Source organism: Lissotriton vulgaris, chromosome 3_1, assembly GCF_964263255.1.
Source record: "Lissotriton vulgaris chromosome 3_1, aLisVul1.2, whole genome shotgun sequence".
Lineage (NCBI taxonomy): Eukaryota > Metazoa > Chordata > Amphibia > Caudata > Salamandridae > Lissotriton > Lissotriton vulgaris.
In genome coordinates this window covers 1,862,176,800-1,862,198,267 of record NC_141689.1, presented here as the reverse complement: position 1 = coordinate 1,862,198,267, position 21,468 = coordinate 1,862,176,800, and the positions used below count along the sequence as shown (strand labels likewise).

General features: G+C 44.9%; 1 protein-coding gene across 1 annotated transcript in view; it reads left to right on the top strand.

The window, feature by feature from the left end:
• The window catches only part of PLRG1 (pleiotropic regulator 1), a 165,243-nt gene that overhangs the window by 75,053 nt on the left and 68,722 nt on the right, over positions 1–21,468 (top strand). Inside the window, exons 5-8 of the mRNA XM_086962327.1 lie at positions 759–852; positions 10,027–10,090; positions 19,583–19,684; positions 20,997–21,089. Of these exons, the coding sequence (XP_086818453.1) occupies positions 759–852; positions 10,027–10,090; positions 19,583–19,684; positions 20,997–21,089 (353 nt within the window). The remainder of the gene's footprint in view (positions 1–758; positions 853–10,026; positions 10,091–19,582; positions 19,685–20,996; positions 21,090–21,468) is intronic.

Here is a 21,468-nt window from a genome sequence, read left to right as displayed (position 1 = left end):
CTGAAATCTGAACCTAGCTATATTATCCCCATAACGTTTGTTTTTCTTAGTGAATTTTTATGTTTTTTTTATTTTAGTTCCTAACTATAAGGTCCCTATAACTTTTTTTATGTGAATTTCTAAATATTTTTTTTAATTCCATGGAAAATGTTTGGGGTTTAATTAGGAATATCATGGGGCTAAATGAACAAATGCTTTTAGGGCAAAAAATAAAAAAAAGGATCTAGTCGCTCTTTTGCACTTGTAGAAACAATGGGAGATGAGTAGGTATTTAAATTGCTTATTAATATAGTGATCTAAAGTTGAACATTATTGGAGTTCTATAAGAGACACAATGGTGTCGATGGACTTTAGGTCAGAGGTAAAAGAGGTCTAAGTTCCAGCAACAGGCTGTCAACAGATTTTCTCTTTATGGCTTTTTAAGTAACTGCCGGAAGTTGCTTCCAGAATTAAAGCTTGTAAAGAGATTTTAGCAATGATTGCTAATCCTCTTGCCATTTCCCCCATTAAGTTGGGTTGAGAAAAGACCCAATGTCACTTGTCAATATTTAGTAAGTAACATTTGCTTTATGGAAGTTGAAAATGCCTAATAAAATCAGTTTTCAGTGTGCGCTGTCTCGGTGAATATCTAAGCAATAGCATAAGAATCTGTATCTAAATGATGGTTATTTTATTGCCCTTTAAAAGTTATAGACCTTCTGTAATGAATGGTGATTCAAAGTTGGTTGTTTGATGTCATTGCTTCTCTTTTTTCCAAGGTGTGGCTTTAACAGCAGATACACAGATCCAGAGAATGCCCAGTGAATCAGCAGCGCAATCTTTGGCCCTGGCTCTTCCTTCCTCCCAATCCAGGTTTGGATGAATGTGTTTCTGATAAACTCAATGAAAGATATTTTTGTGTGATCTCCAGTTTTTGGGTGGAAAAATCAATCTTTTATTTTTCTCACACTTTTTTCTGTTTACTGATTTGTTGATTTCTGAATTTTATGTTATAAGTGTAAAGGATCAGGTCCCATTTGACTTGTCATAAACATAAAGTCGTTTTGCAACATTACAGGAATGCCCTTCTTTTAGAAGCAACTGTTTCCTTTGCCTTCTCTTCCATGAGTGGTGTCTCTGAAACCCCATTTCGTGAGGGCAAACCTGTTTATTGGCCCTGACTCCACTACACCAGACAGCCACATTAGTTTCACTTTTGACTCTGTTCCTCTTCCTATCTTGTTCCCTTTCTCAATTCACCCTCTTGCATCTCTCAGCCTCTTCCCTGGCACAGTCCTTTTAGAGTCCACCACTTATCACTGTAGAAAAGTGCCTCTTTCTGCATGGTTACCGTCTAACTTTTTGCCAGATACCTGATGCTAACTTGTTTGAGGTTGTTCTTGGGCCCTGCTAATCGGGCCCCACAGCACCTGTGTTCTTTCCCAAACCTGTTACTTTGTTTCCACAATTGGCACACCTCTGGGCCACTTGTAAGTCGCTTGTAAAAGGTACCCCTGGTTCCATGTGCCTTATGCTCAGAGAGGGTGGCTGCAGCATGTATTATTCCACCCTCAGAGATGCTTCACCTTAACATCCACACACTGCTGTTGCAGGCTGTATGTTTTGGTGCAGACCAAACTGAAGGGTCGACATGGCACACATCCCCTTTGTGCCATGCCCACCACCATTGCCTGTGGCATGGATAAGTCACCCCTCTAACAGGCATCACAGCCCAAAGGCAGGGTGTACCATAACACAGGTTAGGACATATCTGCGTGAGCAATATGCCCCTACAGTGTCTGTGCCATTCACAGACATTGTAAGTACAGTGACGCCATTTTGAGCACATGACCTGGGAGCTTCTAATCACAAACTCCACAGCTCCATGATGGCTTTACTGAAGACTGAGAAGTGTGGTATCAGACTTCTCAGCACAATAAACCCACACGGATGCCAGTGATGGATTTATTATAAAATGCACTCAGAGGGCATGTTAGAGATGCCTCCTGAAAAATGACCCACTCCTAGTTTATTGGCTGACCAGTCCCTGCCAGCCTGCCACCACCATACAGGTTTCTGACCTCATGGGGTGAAAGCATTTATGCTCTCGGATGTCAGAAACAAAGCTCACTCTGGGTGGAGGTGTTTCACACCTCCCCCTGGCAGCAACAGGAAATACACCACATATCGTTATATGCTGACTGGCTGTTATTCCTACGAAAAGTGAGGGAGGAGCTTCAAGGCGCGAGGGAACTACTAGCAGTGCTCGAAAGAGTAGCAGGCCTTAGTGTGAACTTGGTGAAGTTGTCTCTCTTCTCTGCCAAGGCAGGACCTGTTAGAGGGCAATGTGGTGAGGGCACTGAGAGGGGTGAAAAGTCAGTTTTGATTTCTGGGAGACCCTACCCTTATCAGTGGCAGGCAGAGTTGCCCTCTTCAAGATGGTGACTGTGCCGTGGCTATTCTATTACTTCGGGGTGCTCCCGGTGTGGATCTTAGTGGGGATGTTAGGCCAACTCACAGCTTTTCTCGTGGCATTCTTATGGGGAGCGGGAAGATGCAGAGTAGCACTTGCAACACTTATGGGATCAAAAGCAGCAGGAGGGCTAGCAGTGCCGGACTTCGAGTACTATTATATAGCGGCCCAGCTGCAATGGCTCACGAAATGGGTGGCGAGCCGGGTTAGAGGGATAGTGCATCAAGGCGACGCGATGCCTAGACTGCTCCTTCTATCACGGGTGGTGCTGCAGCCTCCCATACAGTAGAAAGAGTTGACTACCGAGCTGGGAGTAATCCGTAAATGCTGGAACAGGAGTCTGCAGAGGTCCAAGACCAAGTGCCTGTCTGTCCCAGAGATCTCATTGACTATCTGTCAAGCGCTGCCATGGTTGGGATGCTGTACGAAGAAGGAACCCTGCTGCCATTCAATGATTTCAGAGAGAGGTATGACATACCGGGGGAGACTTCCTATTACATACTGCCCTCACAGCAGCGATACACAAACAATGGGGGGGATGAGGGAGCTACTCCGAGCTGGCCACTTCAGAAGGGTGCCAATAAGTAGTAACTGCTGCAGGACCATTCAAAGCAGTCACATCTATATGGACAGCTTAGTCATGCGACACTCCCTGCCTTTAATACCTTCCACTAGAAATGGGAGGAAGATCTGGGAGAACCAATTGCCGACAAAACATGGGGGGAACTGGTAGGACGAGCAAGCAAGGGCACCAGAAACACTAGATTCCAACTAGTTAACGTTTATATCCTCCACAGGGCTTACCTCACACCAGGTCATAATATTATATACTTTGTTACATCATGGGCATGCCGCTGTGCTTCTATCAAAGAGGGAGTGGAATTCCTCCACATGTTTTGGACTTGCCCTGATGTGGGGAACTTCGGGGATATAGTGACCTCTGGGCTAGCAGAGGTGACCGAAAGGGAGGTGAACGCATTCCCGGGGTAGTTCCTTTTGCATCGGTTCCCTCACACTGCCTAAAATAAGGTGACAAGCAAGTTCCAGGACTTTGGCCTTATCTTGGCAAAAAGAGACATCACAAGCCACTGTAAGGCACAGGAGTGTCCTAGTTCCAGCAAATGGATGAGGGAGTTTTAAAATGGGCAGAGTGTGAGGGAGCATTGAGACTACGGACAGCCAAGAAGGCTGGTAGCGAGAAGTTTTTGGAAGCAGCTCGGGCATGGACAGCACTGGTGGAACTATTAAAGAACCAGAGGTTGAGGCAGAAGATGTGCCGCACGGAGGCCCAGGAGAGAGAAGTAGAATAAAGAAGGGTGGGAATGGGATGAACAGGAAGAGAAAGGGTGTCCCCGGTCAGATACAGATGGTAAGACTAAAGAGTGGCATGCCAAACTGAGAGTATCAGAACACATAGTGCCTCTCGAATATGGATCGAATATTGCTGCATATGACATGCCTGACAGGGTGAGGGAGTTTATGGGTTTTGTATTGATCGCTTGCAAGAGATGGACAAAAGACATGCCAGGCTCGAACCTTTCCTCACAAAGGGACGAAAAGGGTAGCGGGCAAATAACAGTAAGGCGAGGGGTACTACCGAGAACAGGAACTGCAGCTGTGGTGGCACCAAGGCAGTTGACAACAGAGAGGGCCAGAGGGAATGGGTGACAATTCATATAACCTGAATGTACTAATGTAAGATGTCAAGGGGGAAGGTTTAATATGCCTGTATATAACAAGCTCTGCATTGATGATTGCACAATGATAAGTGAAAATGCTCAATTAAAGGTTGTTTAAAAAATAGGGTGCACTAATCCCCAATCAGATGTTGAATTTGGAATATAGCCAGTTGTTTAATCTTGTACCCAAAACACACCGTGAATCAGGGCTTGGCTCCACCTTAAATTAATATTTTTTTAGCTTTTCTGTTTGATCTTAAAGTTTGGTGCTCTGTCTTCATCTGGGTTTCAAGCATACCAACAAAGACTAAATAGGAAATTAAGTAAACCGCATCAGACTCTATGACGTCAAAAAAATACATTGGATTTCACATTGACAATGTGTCTTTGGTGTTTGGGCTTGTGACACGACTCCACATTGTTCAATGAGTGTGTGTAGGAAGCTGGCCCTGCATATGCAAAATAAAGTAAGGTAAAATGTGCACAGAATCCAAGGGGTCCCCAAAGGTAGGCAGAGGTAAAAGTAGATAATACCTTATTCTCCATCTGTGGTAGTGTGGGCGAGCAGTAAGGCTTGATCAGAGGGTAGTGTTAAGCATTTATTATGGTAAAGTAACAAGGACCCCCTGAATGAGATAAATTTCCTGGGTCAGGGTAAAGCAATCATGTGCAAGGGTAAAAGCCCAGGCAAAATAGAAAACACAATGTCTGACAAAATTATACAGGGAGGTAGACACACCACAAGGAAAATTATTATATGATAACATAGAAAATGTAATTACATTTATAAAAATTGATATGAACATATTCAATAATACACATGTTTAAAAAAAGAGATGAAAATTCGTTTTTTTTAAAAGACAAATCTACAATATAGAGATTGTACATTAATCACGGAATTGATGACACATTGATAATTCCCAAAATTAATTGAAGATGCTGGTTCCTGTCGCCGCGTTTCGACACATACTTTGTGTCTTCCTCAGGACAAATTCAGCAAAATTCTTAAGTGTAAACAACAAAAAAGAGTCAAAATATCTCCTTATGCCAGTCGGGATAAGGGAAGCCTATCTTTTTGAAGGTTTTGAACAGAATTGATTCAGATCTCTAAAATCAAGTTTTTAATTCATTTTGAGTCTATAGTTCTTACCTTTAGAACTTTACAGAGAAAGAAAGGTTTCTGAAGTTAAAACGGCGTAGAGATGTAGACTTCGTTTTAAACACTGTAGAGAGATGGATAACATATATTAGATCGAAATTAGTCAGATTGAAAACAAAAAATAATTTTGGTCTCTCCCTCACAGTTCAAAAATGAACATTTAATATTCTGCTTATACCTTTCATGCGCGGAGTCTGAACAGACCAAATCGTTTTTTCAATGCCGAGAGTTATGCGTGTTCTTTAAAATTTAAAACCATTTCTTGTTTGTAAGGTGCTAGAAAGAGAATAATGCACCTTATGAAACTGACTTCTTAGTTTAATCGACATTGCTAAATCACACGGAATAAGCCGTTTACATGATGTTAAAAAGAGGTTGTTACCTGCACTTAAGCATTTATTGTACACACTTAGGCAAGAAATTATGTCGCACACTCGAAGACTAAACTCAGACCAATTGTATTAGTTTAAAATATTGTTTAGTTATATTTTATTTTCTAGAACCAAGCCAGGTCTGATAGTTAAGTATAATAACACTTTGAATGAATAATGCAGTTAAATACAGTTTGAATGCAGTTGAATGCAGTAGGATTGGTTACAGGTAAGTCATTTGGTTGTAAAGCATTTTAAATTACTTTTCAGTTATTTTCCATATTACTTTTCAAGTTACTTTTTTTACTCAGTGTGATATGACGAGATATCACATTGGGACATTTCCTAGAGAAAAGATAAGTAAGTCAGTTCTTGTATATTTGCAGTTTCTTAGAGTTTCATACAAATTAACTCCACATTTAAAACAATTTTCACAAAAAATCAGTTCAATGCAGTCCTATGGGAGAAACAATGTTATCGACTTAACGGTAGTACTTCGGTTTGGGAGTTCGCTTTCTGGGGTTAGAAGCAGGATTCCCCAAGGGTCAAGGATGCACTTTCAAAGCACCCTCAGCAGCACCAGGGCAGCCTAGTTCAGAGTTCTGATTCCCAATGTTATCCTCCGGTCGGTGGCTGCTCACGAGCAGGCCACAAGGTTGTTGGAGCAAAGCTCCTGGTTTTAGGCTCGGGGCAAAGGGGATCCGGTTTAGCACATAAGGTGCACCCACAGCGGCACAAGGGAAACCAGGTACAGGGTGCTGTTTTGGCATTGGGTGCCCTGTTTTTTTCAATGAGGATTGCTGGTGTTGGTTTCTAGCTGCAGGCTTGGTCTAGGAAGCCTTCCAGGAGGAACCAACAATTGTACAGGTAAGCTGGAGGGCTCGGAACGTAAGTGCACCTCGTGTTCTCTTCTCCAGGGCACAGGGCGGCTGGAGGCAGGGGTGTCTTTTGAGGTTGGATTTCACCTTACCGTGCCACTCGAAGGTTGGGGGGTTCTCCGTGCAGAGGCCGCAGGTGACATCGGGGAGTACTAGAGGGATCAACCCACGGTGGACACAGACTCTGGAGCACTGGGGGACCTCGCTGGGACGGGTGAGCCGCTCTGATTCGGGCTGTAGGCGTCGAGTGCAGTGGTGGTTCCAGGCGTCAGTTTTCTCTGCAGGCTCAGAGTCTGTCATGGGAGCTTCTTTTGCCGGTAGGGCTGGGGCCAAGTCCGTTCTTCTCTGCAGTCTCCTCTGCTGGGTGTCTTCTTACATCATCCTTCTTCGTAGGTTGCAGGAATCTCCCTTCTTGATTCAGAGCTGCCCCCTAAATACTGTATTTAGGGAGAGTTTTAAGAGTCTCGAGGTCAGTAGCCAATGGGCTACTGACCTTAGGGTGACTACACCCTTGGGGGAGTGGGTACAAACCGTAATCCAGATTAGAGAGTGCCTGCAATTGGCAAGATGGCGGGCACTGAAGAGTGGGCACACCTTCTGAGCTGTTTTAATTTTTCCCACCAAAAAGGAGGGGAGACGGGAAGGGGGCCTGCTACTGATGGTAGGAGAAGTTGGGGGTCACGTTGCAAAGGCGGAATGCCTTTGAAACTCCTCTGCCACAGATGGCTCTTCCTGGCCTGGGAGAGGTGTCACCACCTCTGCCCAGGAAAGGTTTTGTTTCTGGGCACAGGGAATGAAGGCTCACGCCTCAGGGGTCCAGAAACATGTCTCGTGGTGGCAGCCTGGTGTTTACAAGTCAGGGACCCCACCAGAGGCTGGTTGTTTTTCATGGGGCATCTCTAAGATGCCATATGAGTGCATTTTACAATAAATTTCACACTGGCATCAATATCGGTTTAATGTGCTGAGAAGTATGCTACCAAACATCACAGGTTTTAGTAAAGCCATTATGAAGCTGTGGATTTGTAATGACCAACTCCCAGTCCTTATGCTCTTTATGGCTTTGCTACACTTACAATGTATAAGAATGAACTTATACACTGTAGGGGTACAGGGCTCATGCCACTGTACCATCTCCTGAGGGCTAGTGCACCCTGCTAGAGAGGTGGCTTACCTAGGCCTCCGGCAGCGGGGTCTAGGCATGGGACACATGGACGCGTGCCATGTCTACTCTTCGCTTTTCTCTGCACCAAAACATGCAGTCTGCAATTGCAGTGTGTGGGTGTTAAGGCACAGAGCCTCTAAGGGGGGCACTGTAGGTTCTGCAGCACTTCAAGGCCTTTTATGATCACAGTGCCCTTGGTACCCATGGTACCTTTTACAAGGGACTTACATGTGACCAGAGACTAGCCAATTGGGGGTACAAATGTACAGTTTTGGGAAAGAAAACAGGCACTGGGAACCTGATTAGCAGGGACCCAGGGCACATCAAATCAAAGTGCATCTGAAATCTGGCAAAAAGTGTGGGGGTTACTGCAATAGAAACCCAGCTTCCTACAATGTGCCCTCATGCACCTTAATGAGATCCGGGCACCTTGAAGTAAAGCTGTATGTGGCTCATTACAGGCCTCGCTCAAGTTTCCCTCTTGCGCCAAGTTGAGGGCCATAACCGCTACTTCACTCAAGGCCTCTCCTGCAAGAACTTTTTTCTGATTGAGGAGACAATTCTGCAGCTGATCCTGATGTGCTCGAGTCCCCCAACCATCGGTGATGCTGCAGCAGGTTGAGGCCTTTAAAGAGTGCATACTGCGTATCGTAGGCACTCTTTCAGCTCTGTCTGGCACGACTTGGGCACCAAGTTTCTGTAGAGGCACTCAGTTTGATTACCTTCAGTAGGTCCATCTTCAGCTATGTCTGAAGCACTTGAACCTGTCTCTGATTCAGCAACCACTCCAGTGCAAATTTCTATACTGGCTGCAAGACCCACTTTGGTCCCTCATTTATTGATGCCGGTGCCGATGCCAGAGGAAAATCTGATACTGGTGTTGATGTCCAACCTGAACATTCATTGGCTCAGCCCTATCATGCTCCAATTCTTTGCAGCACAACCAGTCTCCACACTACCTGTTTGCGACCCTACGCTTCTACAGAGGTGCCTTCAGAGACTCTTGGCTTTTTTGTTCCTACTCCTACCTGAGCTTGCTGCCACTTGGAGGTGACGGTGGTAGAGATGGGTATCATTTAATCTCCAATTCAATTGAGGGTTAGATTGGGAAGCTACTAACATCAGACTAAAGGATCGAATGCTGAATTCTATTCGCTTTTAAATATATTTCACCATAAAGACACTTATTACATACAAATCTAAGTGGGTGGTGGATTCAGCTGGTGGGCGGTGAAACCTTAAAAGAGATTGCTAACAGCAATGTCCAAGGAAACCATTTTTAAGCTGAGCTTTCCAGACAGTATAGCTGTCTGGTTGCAAAAGATCCATTGTGGGCTTAGCAAGAACCTAGAGGGGCTTGCAGCCCACTCATTGCTTACCTTTGGTTGGATTTACTGTCATTCTCATTTGCCTGCTTCTTATTCAGTCGCTTGCCTTTTCCATCTTCTCCGTCCTGCCCTTGGAACATACCCAGTTACCTTCTGTCCTTCCACTGCTCACGTTTAGAGAAATACTTTGTCTTAAGCACTACACAAGTGTGTTTCCAGCTGCCTCCATCATGTACTTCTCAAGCCCCGTCTTATTGCATGTTGCGCTCATTCGCATGTGTACTTCTCCTTTTGCCTCTCCATTATGCACTCACATGCTTCTCCCGCGGCACTGCTTTCTCTCTCATTTGCTTCTCTCCCTGGCTTTGTTGCATTCGCTCTCGCCTGTTTGTTTTTCTTTGCCCTCCAACCCGCTTACCCAGTGTTGCTTCCAGCCCCAAGTTCTGTCTCTGCACTCCTGTGTTGCTTCTGCCTCACCCACTTTGGGAAACAAAATTTGCTTATGCAAATTTTTTTCTTTTAATTTACAGATCTAACTCTGATTGGTTAACAAAAATAGAAAAAATATCTGTTTCATTTTGTAGGCGTGTGCATGTGTGGTGATATGCCTACAGATCGGTTAGGGTCACTGCGTCATAGGCTTTTTTAAAAATGTGATTATTCTTTAGCTATGCTGCACAGCTTGGCGGATACTGTACTGCACCACTAAAAACTGTTGTTTAACCTAGTGGGTCTCAGAGGTGTCTTCTACTGGATTTGCCAACAGAGTCTGTAGATTAGTGTATTGACATTTTGATGGCAGCGTGCCTGTACCAATATTTATGCTTCTGATGCTCTATTTTCTTTAGTAGGGTTGTTTAAAATTACAATATTTTACTTGAATTTACAAATCTAGCCCTGCAGGTTAGGCAATCTTGTGTCACCCATTTAAAGTGATATCTGTGTGAATCCAGTTGCCTTAAAAGAATGATTTCCTTTTCATTTTTACAAACAGGATAGATGCTCCGCGAACCGCTTCTGGAGTAAGTGAACGTTCTCAGCCTCTTGGGGTATCTCTGGTGAGTGTCTTAACGGATAGCTGACCAGGTTTCATTAGCTATTTTCTAAATTCATTGTTGGTGTGGATATATGCTGCAAAAGTTTAACATTACGTATTTTGAAGATTCTATGCTGGTCTGGCCTGGTTTAAACAGGCCATATTTATTTAAGGGTTGTGTCAATGGCAAAGAATGCGGAAATGCCTTCGGTACAATTGGCACTGCAAGCTGTATTCTTGTCAGGAATGGAACTAACAGTGCTCCAAGAGAGGCAGTTATGTTTATGGGCAGTGGTACATTGAACTTATTGTAGATGATCCATGCTTTCACATTTACTTGATGAGAAAATCTATTCCTTTTCAGGTCTCCTGTAGTGAGTTAGCTGTCTCGCCACCTTCATGTAATAAAAAAATTCCCTTATATTGAAATAAAATGCATATATCTAGCCATATGTGCCCTCTTAAGCCTTTAGTCTGTTCAGTTGCCATTCATATTTTTATTCCACCCACCACTATAAACCTGTATACTGACAGCATGGGGTGACGGCCAACCCATCATTTTATTCCCATGACATGTTTGCAATATAAAATAGCCTATTGGTTTTGCCAAAGGAGCCTGGTGAAATAACCTGGAGGGATCGACTGCCTTTTTTGAAAGGAGGGACAAATGTGTTCGAGGCATGTGGGCTGCTGAATTCATATCTGTGCATAGATCGCCGCCTAGTGTTGGGTCCGGATGATCGCACATTGTTGTCCTGGAAGAGTCTTCGAAGTATCACAAGATAGGTGGCTCTTCCCCTGGACTACAGTGCGCATGGGCATCGACTCCATCCTCAAATTGTGTTTTTTTCCGCCATTGGGTTCGGATGTATATTGGTTCACTCTAGTCGGAATAGATATAAAACTTTCTTAAGGCCAAAAGGCCTTTAGCTTTTCGTCGGTATAGTCTTGCGTTCGGTGCCCGATTTTTCCAGCTCAGTTTCGAGCCGGATTCCAGAGAGCCGCGTACTTTCGTCGCTGAAGGCCCAGTCGACGCCAGAGACCTTATCGACGGACCATCATGGAACGGAATCCGTTCAAGAGATGTCCCGTGTGCAACTCAAAATATCCTCACATCAACGTCCACCCGGTGTGCAACAAGTGTCTCTCGCCGGATCATGATGAAGCCAGTTGCATGGCTTGTTCCCGTTTTCGATCCAAGAAGACTCTTTTGCATCGTCGCGCTGCGCGCCAGGAGGCCCAGCAGACTACACCGGCGCCAGTGAACATATTCGATGCCGGGGATGAAGAAGGAGCTGACCGGGAAGTTCGTGAGAACCTGTCAAATTCCGCATCTGAGGTCGACCACAACTACGACGTGGATCTTGAAATGCTCGACCTGGAAGAAGTCGTCGACGAGGTAGGAGACGACGACGGGGCCTTTGGGGCCATGGAAGATAGCTCGAGCGAAGAGCTAACTCACACTGACATTGGGGCCGAAACGCTTCAAAAGGCTCAGGTCGAGGGATCGCCACTAGGCCTTACCCAAGATCTTCCAGTGGGTTCTACGGCCCCGCCTTCGGGCTCGGCTACGGACATTGCTATTGAACCACACCCTGCGAAATCGAAACCGAAAGTGAAGACACTGGTCTCGACGCAAGTGAAAGCACTGGTGCCCCCCTCGAAACCGAAGGTGCATATTGCTTTGGTTGGCTCAAAGCACTCGGACAGGTCGGCACCGACAAAGCAAAAGGGCGTTATCGACCCGAAGAAACAGCTCAAGGGCGTCGAGACGAAGTCTGGCACGCCGAAGACGAAGGTCAAGGCAGTCAAGCCGAACAAATCGGCGCCGAAGACGGTCGACACCGACAAAAGGCTCAGTGATCCAAAGGTTCTCGAGACTCCGCGTCGACCAGACAAGGCCAAGAGCGAACCGACCCACGAGTCCACGTCTAGTGGTGCCTCAAAGGATTCAGTCGAGTCGACGCAGCCGTCCGCCGCTTTCTCCAAGCAAGTGGCGGACTCCCTACAGCGCATCAAGGACAAGTCCTCAAGTGTCGGGCCAAAACCTCCACCTTCGAAGCCTGTCGATAAACCTCAGAAAGCGTCTACGCCCCTTCACTTCACGTTGCCGCCGAAAGTGGCGCCGAAGGCTTTCGCCCCTAGAATGGCCAACGTGCCCGAGAAGGTGTCCTCGGTGCCGAAGTCGACGACAGTGGTCCCGGCCTTAAAGCATCGACAATCTTCGTTGGAAGAACAACAAGAACAATTTATTGATGCCGAAACAGGCAGGCTTTGCCTTCATAAGCGGAAAATTGCCCCAGAACAGCCAATGGAGTCCTATAAAATTCCACTGAAGAAGAAAAAGGATTCTACTTCGACCCCTGTTCTTGTGGAACCGGTTTCTCCACATGGCCATGATGTCTCACCCACTTATTCAGATGTGGACACTGGGGAAGGTGATGAGGATGAATACAGCTATCCTGTCTACACTGAGCCAGAGGATACCAATGAACCCTGGGCAGGTGCTGCTGACCCAGGTGATCCTCACTCAACCCCAGACACTCAGATGTATGCGGTTAAAAGTTGCCTACAGAGGATTCAGCTGCGTTTAATGCCCTTATTGGAAGGGCAGCAAAGAATCATGACGTCCAGCTCCATGCTGACCCCATTGAAGTGGACTTTCTTTTTGACACCTTTTCCGTCTCGGAGAGGACTGTTAAGACTCTGCCTATGTTGAAGGGTGTCTTGAAGCATGCTGGGGAGATCTTTAAAGAGCCTACGAGAGCCAGGGTGATAAACCCTAGGATTGAAAAAAAGTATAAACCAGCACCTGGTGACCCTACTTCCATCAAGGGACAGTTGCCTTTGGACTCTCTTGTTGTTTCTAATGCCCGGAAGAGGGCTAATTCACAAACAATGGGTGATGCTCCTCCCCCAGATAAGGAATCTAAGGTGTTTGAGGCATCAGGGAAAAGGGTGGCAGCTCAAGCGGCCAATATCTGGCGTATTTCAAATACACAAGCACTTCTAGCCAGGTATGACAGGGCACGTTACGACACACTGGAGACCCTGTTACAGCACCTGCCAGACGAATACAAAGAGGCAGCTGAGATGCTCATCCAAGAGGGGAAGCTCATATCAAATGCTTCTATTAAATGTGCACTGGACACGGCAGACAACGCGGCCAGAGCTATTAACACTAGTGTCATGCTGAGACGGCATGCCTGGCTCAGAATCTCAGGATTCAAGCCGGAGATACAGACCACCATTCTCAATCAGACAGTAAACCCTGATCATCTATTTGGCCCAGAGGTGGACACCACCTTGGAGAAAATCAAAAAGGACACAAACTGCTAAGTCCATGGGGGCTCTGCAGTCCCAGCAGTTCAGGGGTGGTTCTTTTCGTCGCTCAAGCACTAGTGGTGTTTCCAGAGGCCAGCTCTCCCAAACCACACAGTTCTATAAAGGCGGCACGCAGACCACATATACCAAACAGAGTCGTGGTGGATATCGTTGAAACAGCGCCAAAGGCAGAGGTCGTGGAAACAACAACTCCAGATCCTCCGCCACTAACAAACAGTGACGCCTTGTCACTGCCCCCCCCGACCACGCAACACCTGTCGGGGGAGACTTCAACAGTTCCTGCCAGTCTGCAAGTCCATCACCACAGACAGGTGGGTCACACAGCTTATACAGTACGGTTATTGTCTGGAGTTAACATCCACTCCACCCAACATACCCCCAAGGCACCGTCCTATGTCCGCCGAGCATTTGCACTTATTGCAGCAGGAAGTCCTCGTCATGCTGCAAAAAGGGGCAATCGAGCTCGTGCCTGTGAAAGAAACAGGCACAGGAGTTTACTCACTGTACTTCTTAATACCAAAAAGGACATGTCCCTCAGACCCATACTGGACCTCAGACCCCTCAATCAGTACATCCTATCCGAGCACTTTCACATGCTGACCCTGCAGCAAGTCCTACCGTTGCTCAGTCAGGGGGATTTTCTCGCAACTTTAAATCTGAAGGATGCGTATTTTCATATTCCGCTACACCTGTCACACAAAAAAATACCTCCGGTTCACCATCCACAACCAACATTACCAGTTCAAGGTTCTGCCTTTCGGGGTCACCACGGCACCCAGGGTGTTTACAAAGTGCCTGGCGACGGTGGCGGCACACCTGAGGAGACAAAACATTCACGTCTACCCTTATCTGGACGACTGGCTCATCCAGGCAAAGTCGGCCCAGCAGTGTGCCGACCACATGTCCCACACGTCCCACACCATTCACCTTCTTCACTATCTGGGATTCTCACTGAATTACCCAAAGTCCCACCTGCAACCCGCCCACATACAGCAGTATCTGGGTGCGACGATAAACACTCTGGCAGCCACAGCACAGCCGAATTCAGTGAGGGTCAGCAGCATTCAATCGCTGATACAAAAATTCAGACCTCAACACTCCATGAGAGCTATAGATTTCATTCAAGTAAAAACCTCTACCAAGGCCTTAAAACCAGCGCGAGTTTTCATGCAGTTGATAGGCATGATGGCCTCCTGCATCTCCATAGTCCCGCACGCGAGACTACATATGCGTCCGCTTCAGGAGTGCTTAGCACATCAGTGGACTCAGGCTCACGGACAGTTGAAAGACCTAGTGTTGGTGAGCGGTCGGGCATACAACTCTCTGCATTGGTGGAATCCACAAAACCTTTGCAAGGGACGACCGTTCCAAGAGCCTGTTCCACAGATCATTCTGATGACGGACGCTTCTCTCTAGGGATGGGGAGCTCATGTACTCCACTACACTGTGCAGGGACTATGGACACCACAGCAAAGGAAGATGCACATCAATGTTCTAGAACTGATGGCGATCTTCGTGGCAATGAAAGCCTTCAAAGTACATCTGTGCAACAAGGTCGTGTTGATCCGGACGGACAACATGACGGCCATGTACTATATCCAGAAATAGGGAGGAACACACTCTCCACAGTTGTCTCATCTGGCTCAGAGCATGTGGAAGTGGGCCATTCAGAGAAACATCTTCCTCATGGCAGAACACCTCCCAGGCAAGGACAATCAGATGGCGGACCTGCTCAGCAGGTACAGCCACCAAATGCACGAGTCGAAAATACATCCATCAGTACTCCACCCGTACTTCCAAAGGTGGGGTCATCCAGAGATAGACCTGTTCGCATCAAAGGAGAACGCAAAATGCCAAAACTTTACCGCCAGGTTTCCACACCCACAGTCGTAAGGTAATGCGATATGGATGAACTGGTCAGGCAAATTTGCGTACGCTTTTTCCCCAGCACCTCTAATACCGCTGGTGGCACGCAAGCTGAAGCAGCACTCGATGACTCTCATCCTGGTTGCTCCGACGTGGGCTCGCCAACCATGGTACACCACGTTTCTGGAACTGTCCGTGGTACCGCATCAAAGGCTGCGCCTCACACCCAGGCTTTTGACGCAGAGCCATGGCGACATTCAGCATCCAGATCCGCAACAGCTCAACCTGGCGATTTGGCTCCTGAGGTCTTAGAGTTTGGCTACCTCAACTTACCTCCAGACTGCATGGACATCATCCGGGAGGCAAGGAAGCCCACCACCAGAGCATGCTATGCGGCGAAGTGGAAGCGGTTTGTCATTTATTGTGCAGACCACAACATTAACCCGCTGGATGCATCTATTCAAAACATAATTTGTTATCTCTTACATCTGTACAAATGTAATCTGGCCTATGCTTCCATTCGTATACATTTATCCGCATTGGCTGCTTATCTCCAAAACGGACAGCACCTCTCACTTTTCAGGGTGCCTGCCATTAAAGCCTTTCTGAAAGGACTCAAAAGAGTCATTCCTGCGCGGACGCCACCAGCTCCCGAGTGGAACCTCAATGTGGTCCTCACCAGGCTGATGGGTCACCCTTTTGAACCACTGCATTCCTGCGAGATTCAGTTCTTGACATGGAAAGTGGCTTTCCTTATAGCGATTACGTCGCTACAACGAGTTAGTGAACTCCAGGCACTAACTATCCAAGACAAATAGAAAAGACGAGAACCCTGCCTTGGGATATAAAGGCCCTAACAAAGGGGTCCAACAAATGTAGGTAGAGGGGTGATTAACCTAGGGGTTGACACTACACATCACAATCACATGGTCAAATCAAGGATAAACAGAACAATTCATATTTGAAAATATATATCTTTTTTTATTGTTTTTAAGAATAGCAATGATATAAATATAAAGTTTTTTTTGTCACATATACAAAATAAATCACCAATAAAATAGACATAGATAAGCAAGCAATATAACTAAGAAGATTCTATCCTGCCCAGTATCGGCCACACTACACACACTCTAACTCATTCACTTCAATCTTTACCCACTCATTCCTATTTGATCTCATTCTTATAGGCTTATGTCCCCAGGAAAATGACTATTGTCCTCTTTACATCAGGACCTGTAGTCAAAACCATCTCCCTGGATTAAAACATCCCGACCTATACAACACGTGAAACCATCCCTATGTTGTATTCGCCAGGATTAGATGAATGGATGTAGCTTGAATGGTGAATGAGATCAAATAGGAATGAGTGGGTAAAGATTGAAGTGAATGAGTTAGAGTGTGTGTAGTGTGGCCGATACTGGGCAGGATAGAATCTTCTTAGTTATATTGCTTGCTTATCTATGTCTATTTTATTGGTGATTTATTTTGTATATGTGACAAAAAAAACTTTATATTTATATCATTGCTATTCTTAAAAACAATAAAAAAAATATATATTTTCAAATATGAATTGTTCTGTTTATCCTTGATTTGACCATGTGATTGTGATGTGTAGTGTCAACCCCTAGGTTAATCACCCCTCTACCTACATTTGTTGGACCCCTTTGTTAGGGCCTTTATATCCCAAGGCAGGGTTCTCGTCTTTTCTATTTGCATTGGTTTTTCCCCCCATTACCTGCCTATATCCTAAAGTTAACCCTTGGGGAACCCCCTTCTGTGTCTACTAACTATCCAAGAGCCATTTATTCAGATTCATTCCAACAGGGTGGTGCTTCGCACTAACCCTAAATTCCTTCATAAGGTAGTTTCTCAGTTCCATATCAACCAGACTATGGAATTACCTGTGTTCTTCCAAAATCCAGAGTCACTTGCGGAGAGAATGCTCCACACACTTGACGTCAAAAGGGCCCTAATGTACTACATTGATAGGACCAAAGATTTTCGGAAGACTAAACAACTATTTGTTGCCATTGCGCCACAACACAAAGGTAACCCCATTTCCAACACTGGTATAGCCAGGTGGATCGTTAAATGTATTCAGATCTGCTATCAGAAAGCCAAGCGCACTCTCACCATTCCACCGCGGGCCCACTCCACCCGAAAGTTGGGGGCCTCCATGGCTTTCCTTGGAAATATTCCTTTGGAAGACATATGTAGAGCAGCCACATGGTCTACCACACACACATTTACAAAACATTACTGTGTTGATGTGCACTCCAAACAGCAGGCAGCTGTAGGGCAGGCTGTCCTAAAAACACTTTTCCAAACTGCTGCAGCTGGCACGGGCGGCCGCCCGTAATGGAGGGACTGCTATGTATTCTATGCACAGATATGAATTCAGCAGCCCACATGCCTCGAACCGAATATGCAACTTACCAGTATACATCTGTTCTTGGCATGTAGTGCTGCTGACATTCATATTGCCCGCCCTCCTCCCCGGCGCCTGTAGCGGCTGCAGCATTCACACATACTTCTGGCATGGTCATCATTCACGTAGTTTCACTCCATCTTGGCCACAATGGCTAAAAACAATCTGAGGATGGAGTCGATGCCCATGCGCACTGTAGTCCAGGGGAGGAGCCACCTATCTCGTGATACTTCGAAGACTCTTCCAGGACAACAATGTGCGATCATCCGGACTCAACACTAGGCGGCGATCTATGCACAGATATGAATGTCAGCAGCCCTACATGCCAAGAACAGATGCATACTGGTAAGTAGCATATTCGATACTAGCCATTTTCAAAACAATTCAGTTATTCATGACTGCTAATCGGTAATACATTTAGCAACATATAGGTTATTTTGTCAATTGTAGAGAAATTATATATGCTCTGCTTTAGAATCCCTAATATCTTATTAAAGAAATGGTTTCTTATTAGTCAATTTATGCATGAACTATTTTTCCTTACTACCGGTCTTGTTATTGGGTTTCTTTCAAGCATTGCATCTATACATAGCTTGGGACACGTATTAGGTTCTGTTTGTTTAAAGATATTCAGTTTCTTCTGATAAGGTGGATATCCAATCTGCCACAGGGGGCTTTCACATCAGCACTCTTGGTGAGTTTCTGTAGTGCAGATCATTGAGGCAGCTAACTTAACGCCATACCATATTTTTTGTTGGCACTACTAAATGCACTTCAGTGAGGGGACATCTGCCTCCAATTGTAGCAGCCCTCTGATACTGGATCCATTGTCAGCACTGTAGGGCAAACACTTTTTTTGTATACTGTTGCCAAGCAAATACTGATGTTACCCTGGAGGTGTTACAAAGTATAAACGCTTATCTGACTTCCCCTCTGACCTCACCTGAGACTTCTTCAAGCTGGTAATAATTAGGGTGAAAGAACTGCTCTTCTTTCTCTAAATATGACTAAACCTGGACATGGCTGGCCACATCACAAAGTCCAGGGAAAAGTTATTATATTGGAGAGCAAATTTTACCAATAGGTATGTCCCATAAATTCCTTATCCTGCAATCTGGAGAGGATGTTAATAAAGGAAAGTTTGAAATTGTGTGTTACCTGGAAGTATGAAACGTTGTATGACTGTTCCTTGGTGTACTGTATGGGCTAAAGTTTTTCTTTGCCAACCCATTCAATGTCTATTTGTGGCATAAACGTTCTTCATAGCATAACTGTAATTGATGTGCATCTGTTTTTTATATTTTACTTCTTCCCATTCCACCTGCTTTTATATGTGTACAAGGGCAGTAACAGACCACAAAGCATTCACATTCCAGCCCCTAAAGAATTTCACATTTCAGTTTTAATTCGATGCATCTTTCATATGACTCTTAAGTCAAACTTTCGAAAATTATTAGGAGTTTTTGTAGGCTTTCTGCTGTTACACCAGAGGAAGACATGGGCTTACTGATAGGGTCTGGCAGTGTTTGCTTGTTTAATGTATTCGTCTCTTTTCATTAAGTCTTGATAATGCATTCTCCACATTTGATAGTGATACATATGTTTTAAGGCCTTGGTAGAGGTTTTTACTTGAATGAAATCTATAGCTCTCATGGGCTATTGTTCATTATCTATATTTAATATCTTGATTTTCCTATCAATTTTAGCCCTTTTTGCATATCTCTATTGCATCGATTGTATCACTTGTATTGCATTATATATTCATTATTCTCATCAATAAAATTTTCTTGATATAAATAAAAAAAGTCTTGATAATGCATAGAAAATAACTGATCAGTTTATATCCAACCATTATACACATTCTTGATTGTTTAGATGTCTATGGAATCAGGTGGAACCAAGAATATGGCCTTGATGGTAAAGAAAGCTCAGACTATGCCAAAACCCCAGTGGCATCCACCCTGGAAACTTTACAGAGTAAGTTCTGAAATCTCTTTGGTCGAAGTGAGTATACTGAGCTGTGTCACGTGTTGACCTGTTTAACCTGCTTGTTCTTTATTTAAATCTGCATTGGATTTTCTTACTACCCTGTGCTGTCTGGTCATGTGCAAGCACCTTATTGCTAGCACATTTCTTGAAAGCATTGTCAAATCCACAATATTTCCTTTCGCGCACATGAAATGTTGAATGCAGGAGAATGTTGACAGGATGAAGATGATGGATGTGCTGATTTTATTTGTGACATTCTGTTCATAGTGTTGTGCGGGCTACTGAAGGTTTTCACAGCAAATGAGTGTACTTGTGAGCCTATTGTTTGAATTGTATTCGTATGGTTTAATCCCCATTCTAACCCAGTAGCTGTTTTCATTGGAAAACTATTTAATGTGCTGTAGTGGTTGAATGGTTTTCATATCTGGATGTTTGTATGCATTGTAGTTTTATGGTGATGTGATAGTATGTTGCAACTCTGTTATTATTTCACTGGTAAGGGTTCACTTCATAACCCAAGGGTTTGTCTTGTTGTATGGTATTTTTCTGAGGACATTTGGCTGGTTAGTTTACTACAGGTATGGTAACGTGTTTGTGCCAGCTTGTTGAGTAGGAGTAGTAGGAGTTATAGTTTGGGACTGTTTAAGTGGATGAAGATGGTTGTATTCACTTGTTGGTGTGATACAGCTGCACCCTCAGATTGAGTATGACTAAATGCTGTCAGTACTATGGACCTCAGGCTAACAATGTATAATAATATAATCATAAATAATGTTGAGTGCTTTTTCAAAGCTGTAGAGCAATACTATTTCTTTAACCCCGTTGTTGCGTTCGTCGGACAGCAGACGGCGCAACCACTACCTCCGTAGTGCTGCGCACGTCTGTTGGCCGATGCGACCTGCCTACTGCGCTAAGCCGCCGCACCGCGGCGGAATTGCCGCCGCGGTTAAGTCTTTGGGTAAGAAATAAGTGTTGCTTAGTTACCATGTATAAAGCAGGTTTTCCATTGTTTGGTCAACTTTTCTTCATTGTTAGATCACTTTTCTTAATTAAAGAATTGATTGTGATTAATAGTTGGCGATTGTAACCTATTACTGTTCTGCTGCATGATGTTTGTTGTTTTAAAGTTCGATATTTAGTCTCATATTCCATGCATAAAAGGCAGGTACTTTGACATTGTTTTTTGTCACTTATTTTCCCCCTGCTTTTGGGTAAAATAACCATATAAGGGTGCTTAATTTATAATCAACTGTGGGTTTTTTTTTGTTCTCATTTTGTTTTTTTATGTGTTATTTCACAGGTCATCAGTGGCCACCTGGGCTGGGTGAGGTGTATTGCAGTAGAACCTGGAAATCAGTGGTTTGTTACTGGGTCCGCAGATAGAACCATTAAGGTTAGTAAAAGAAATCGATGATATTTGGCAATTAATCATTAAAGGAGCGGCTCATTCTGGGGAGAAGAGGCGGAGCAGGAGAGCGGGGACGGGGGACATCGGAGGTTAAAAATGTTTTACAAAAGAGACTGGGTGAACAGGACAACAAATAAAAAATTTAACTTACCTGCTCCAGCATCGCGTCGAGCTCTTCCACTTCTCTCCACCGCTGCAGGCAGGAACAGGCTCCCAGCCTGCCCTGCGGCCAATCCTGAATTTCTCTCACATGAGACCAGCTTCAAGATTGGCTAGAGCGCCGATGATGTGCACTCCAGGACTGACTTGGAGTCTGAGAGTCTCTCTCCAGCCCCAGCAATGCAGCTGCGGTTGGAGAGGGGTC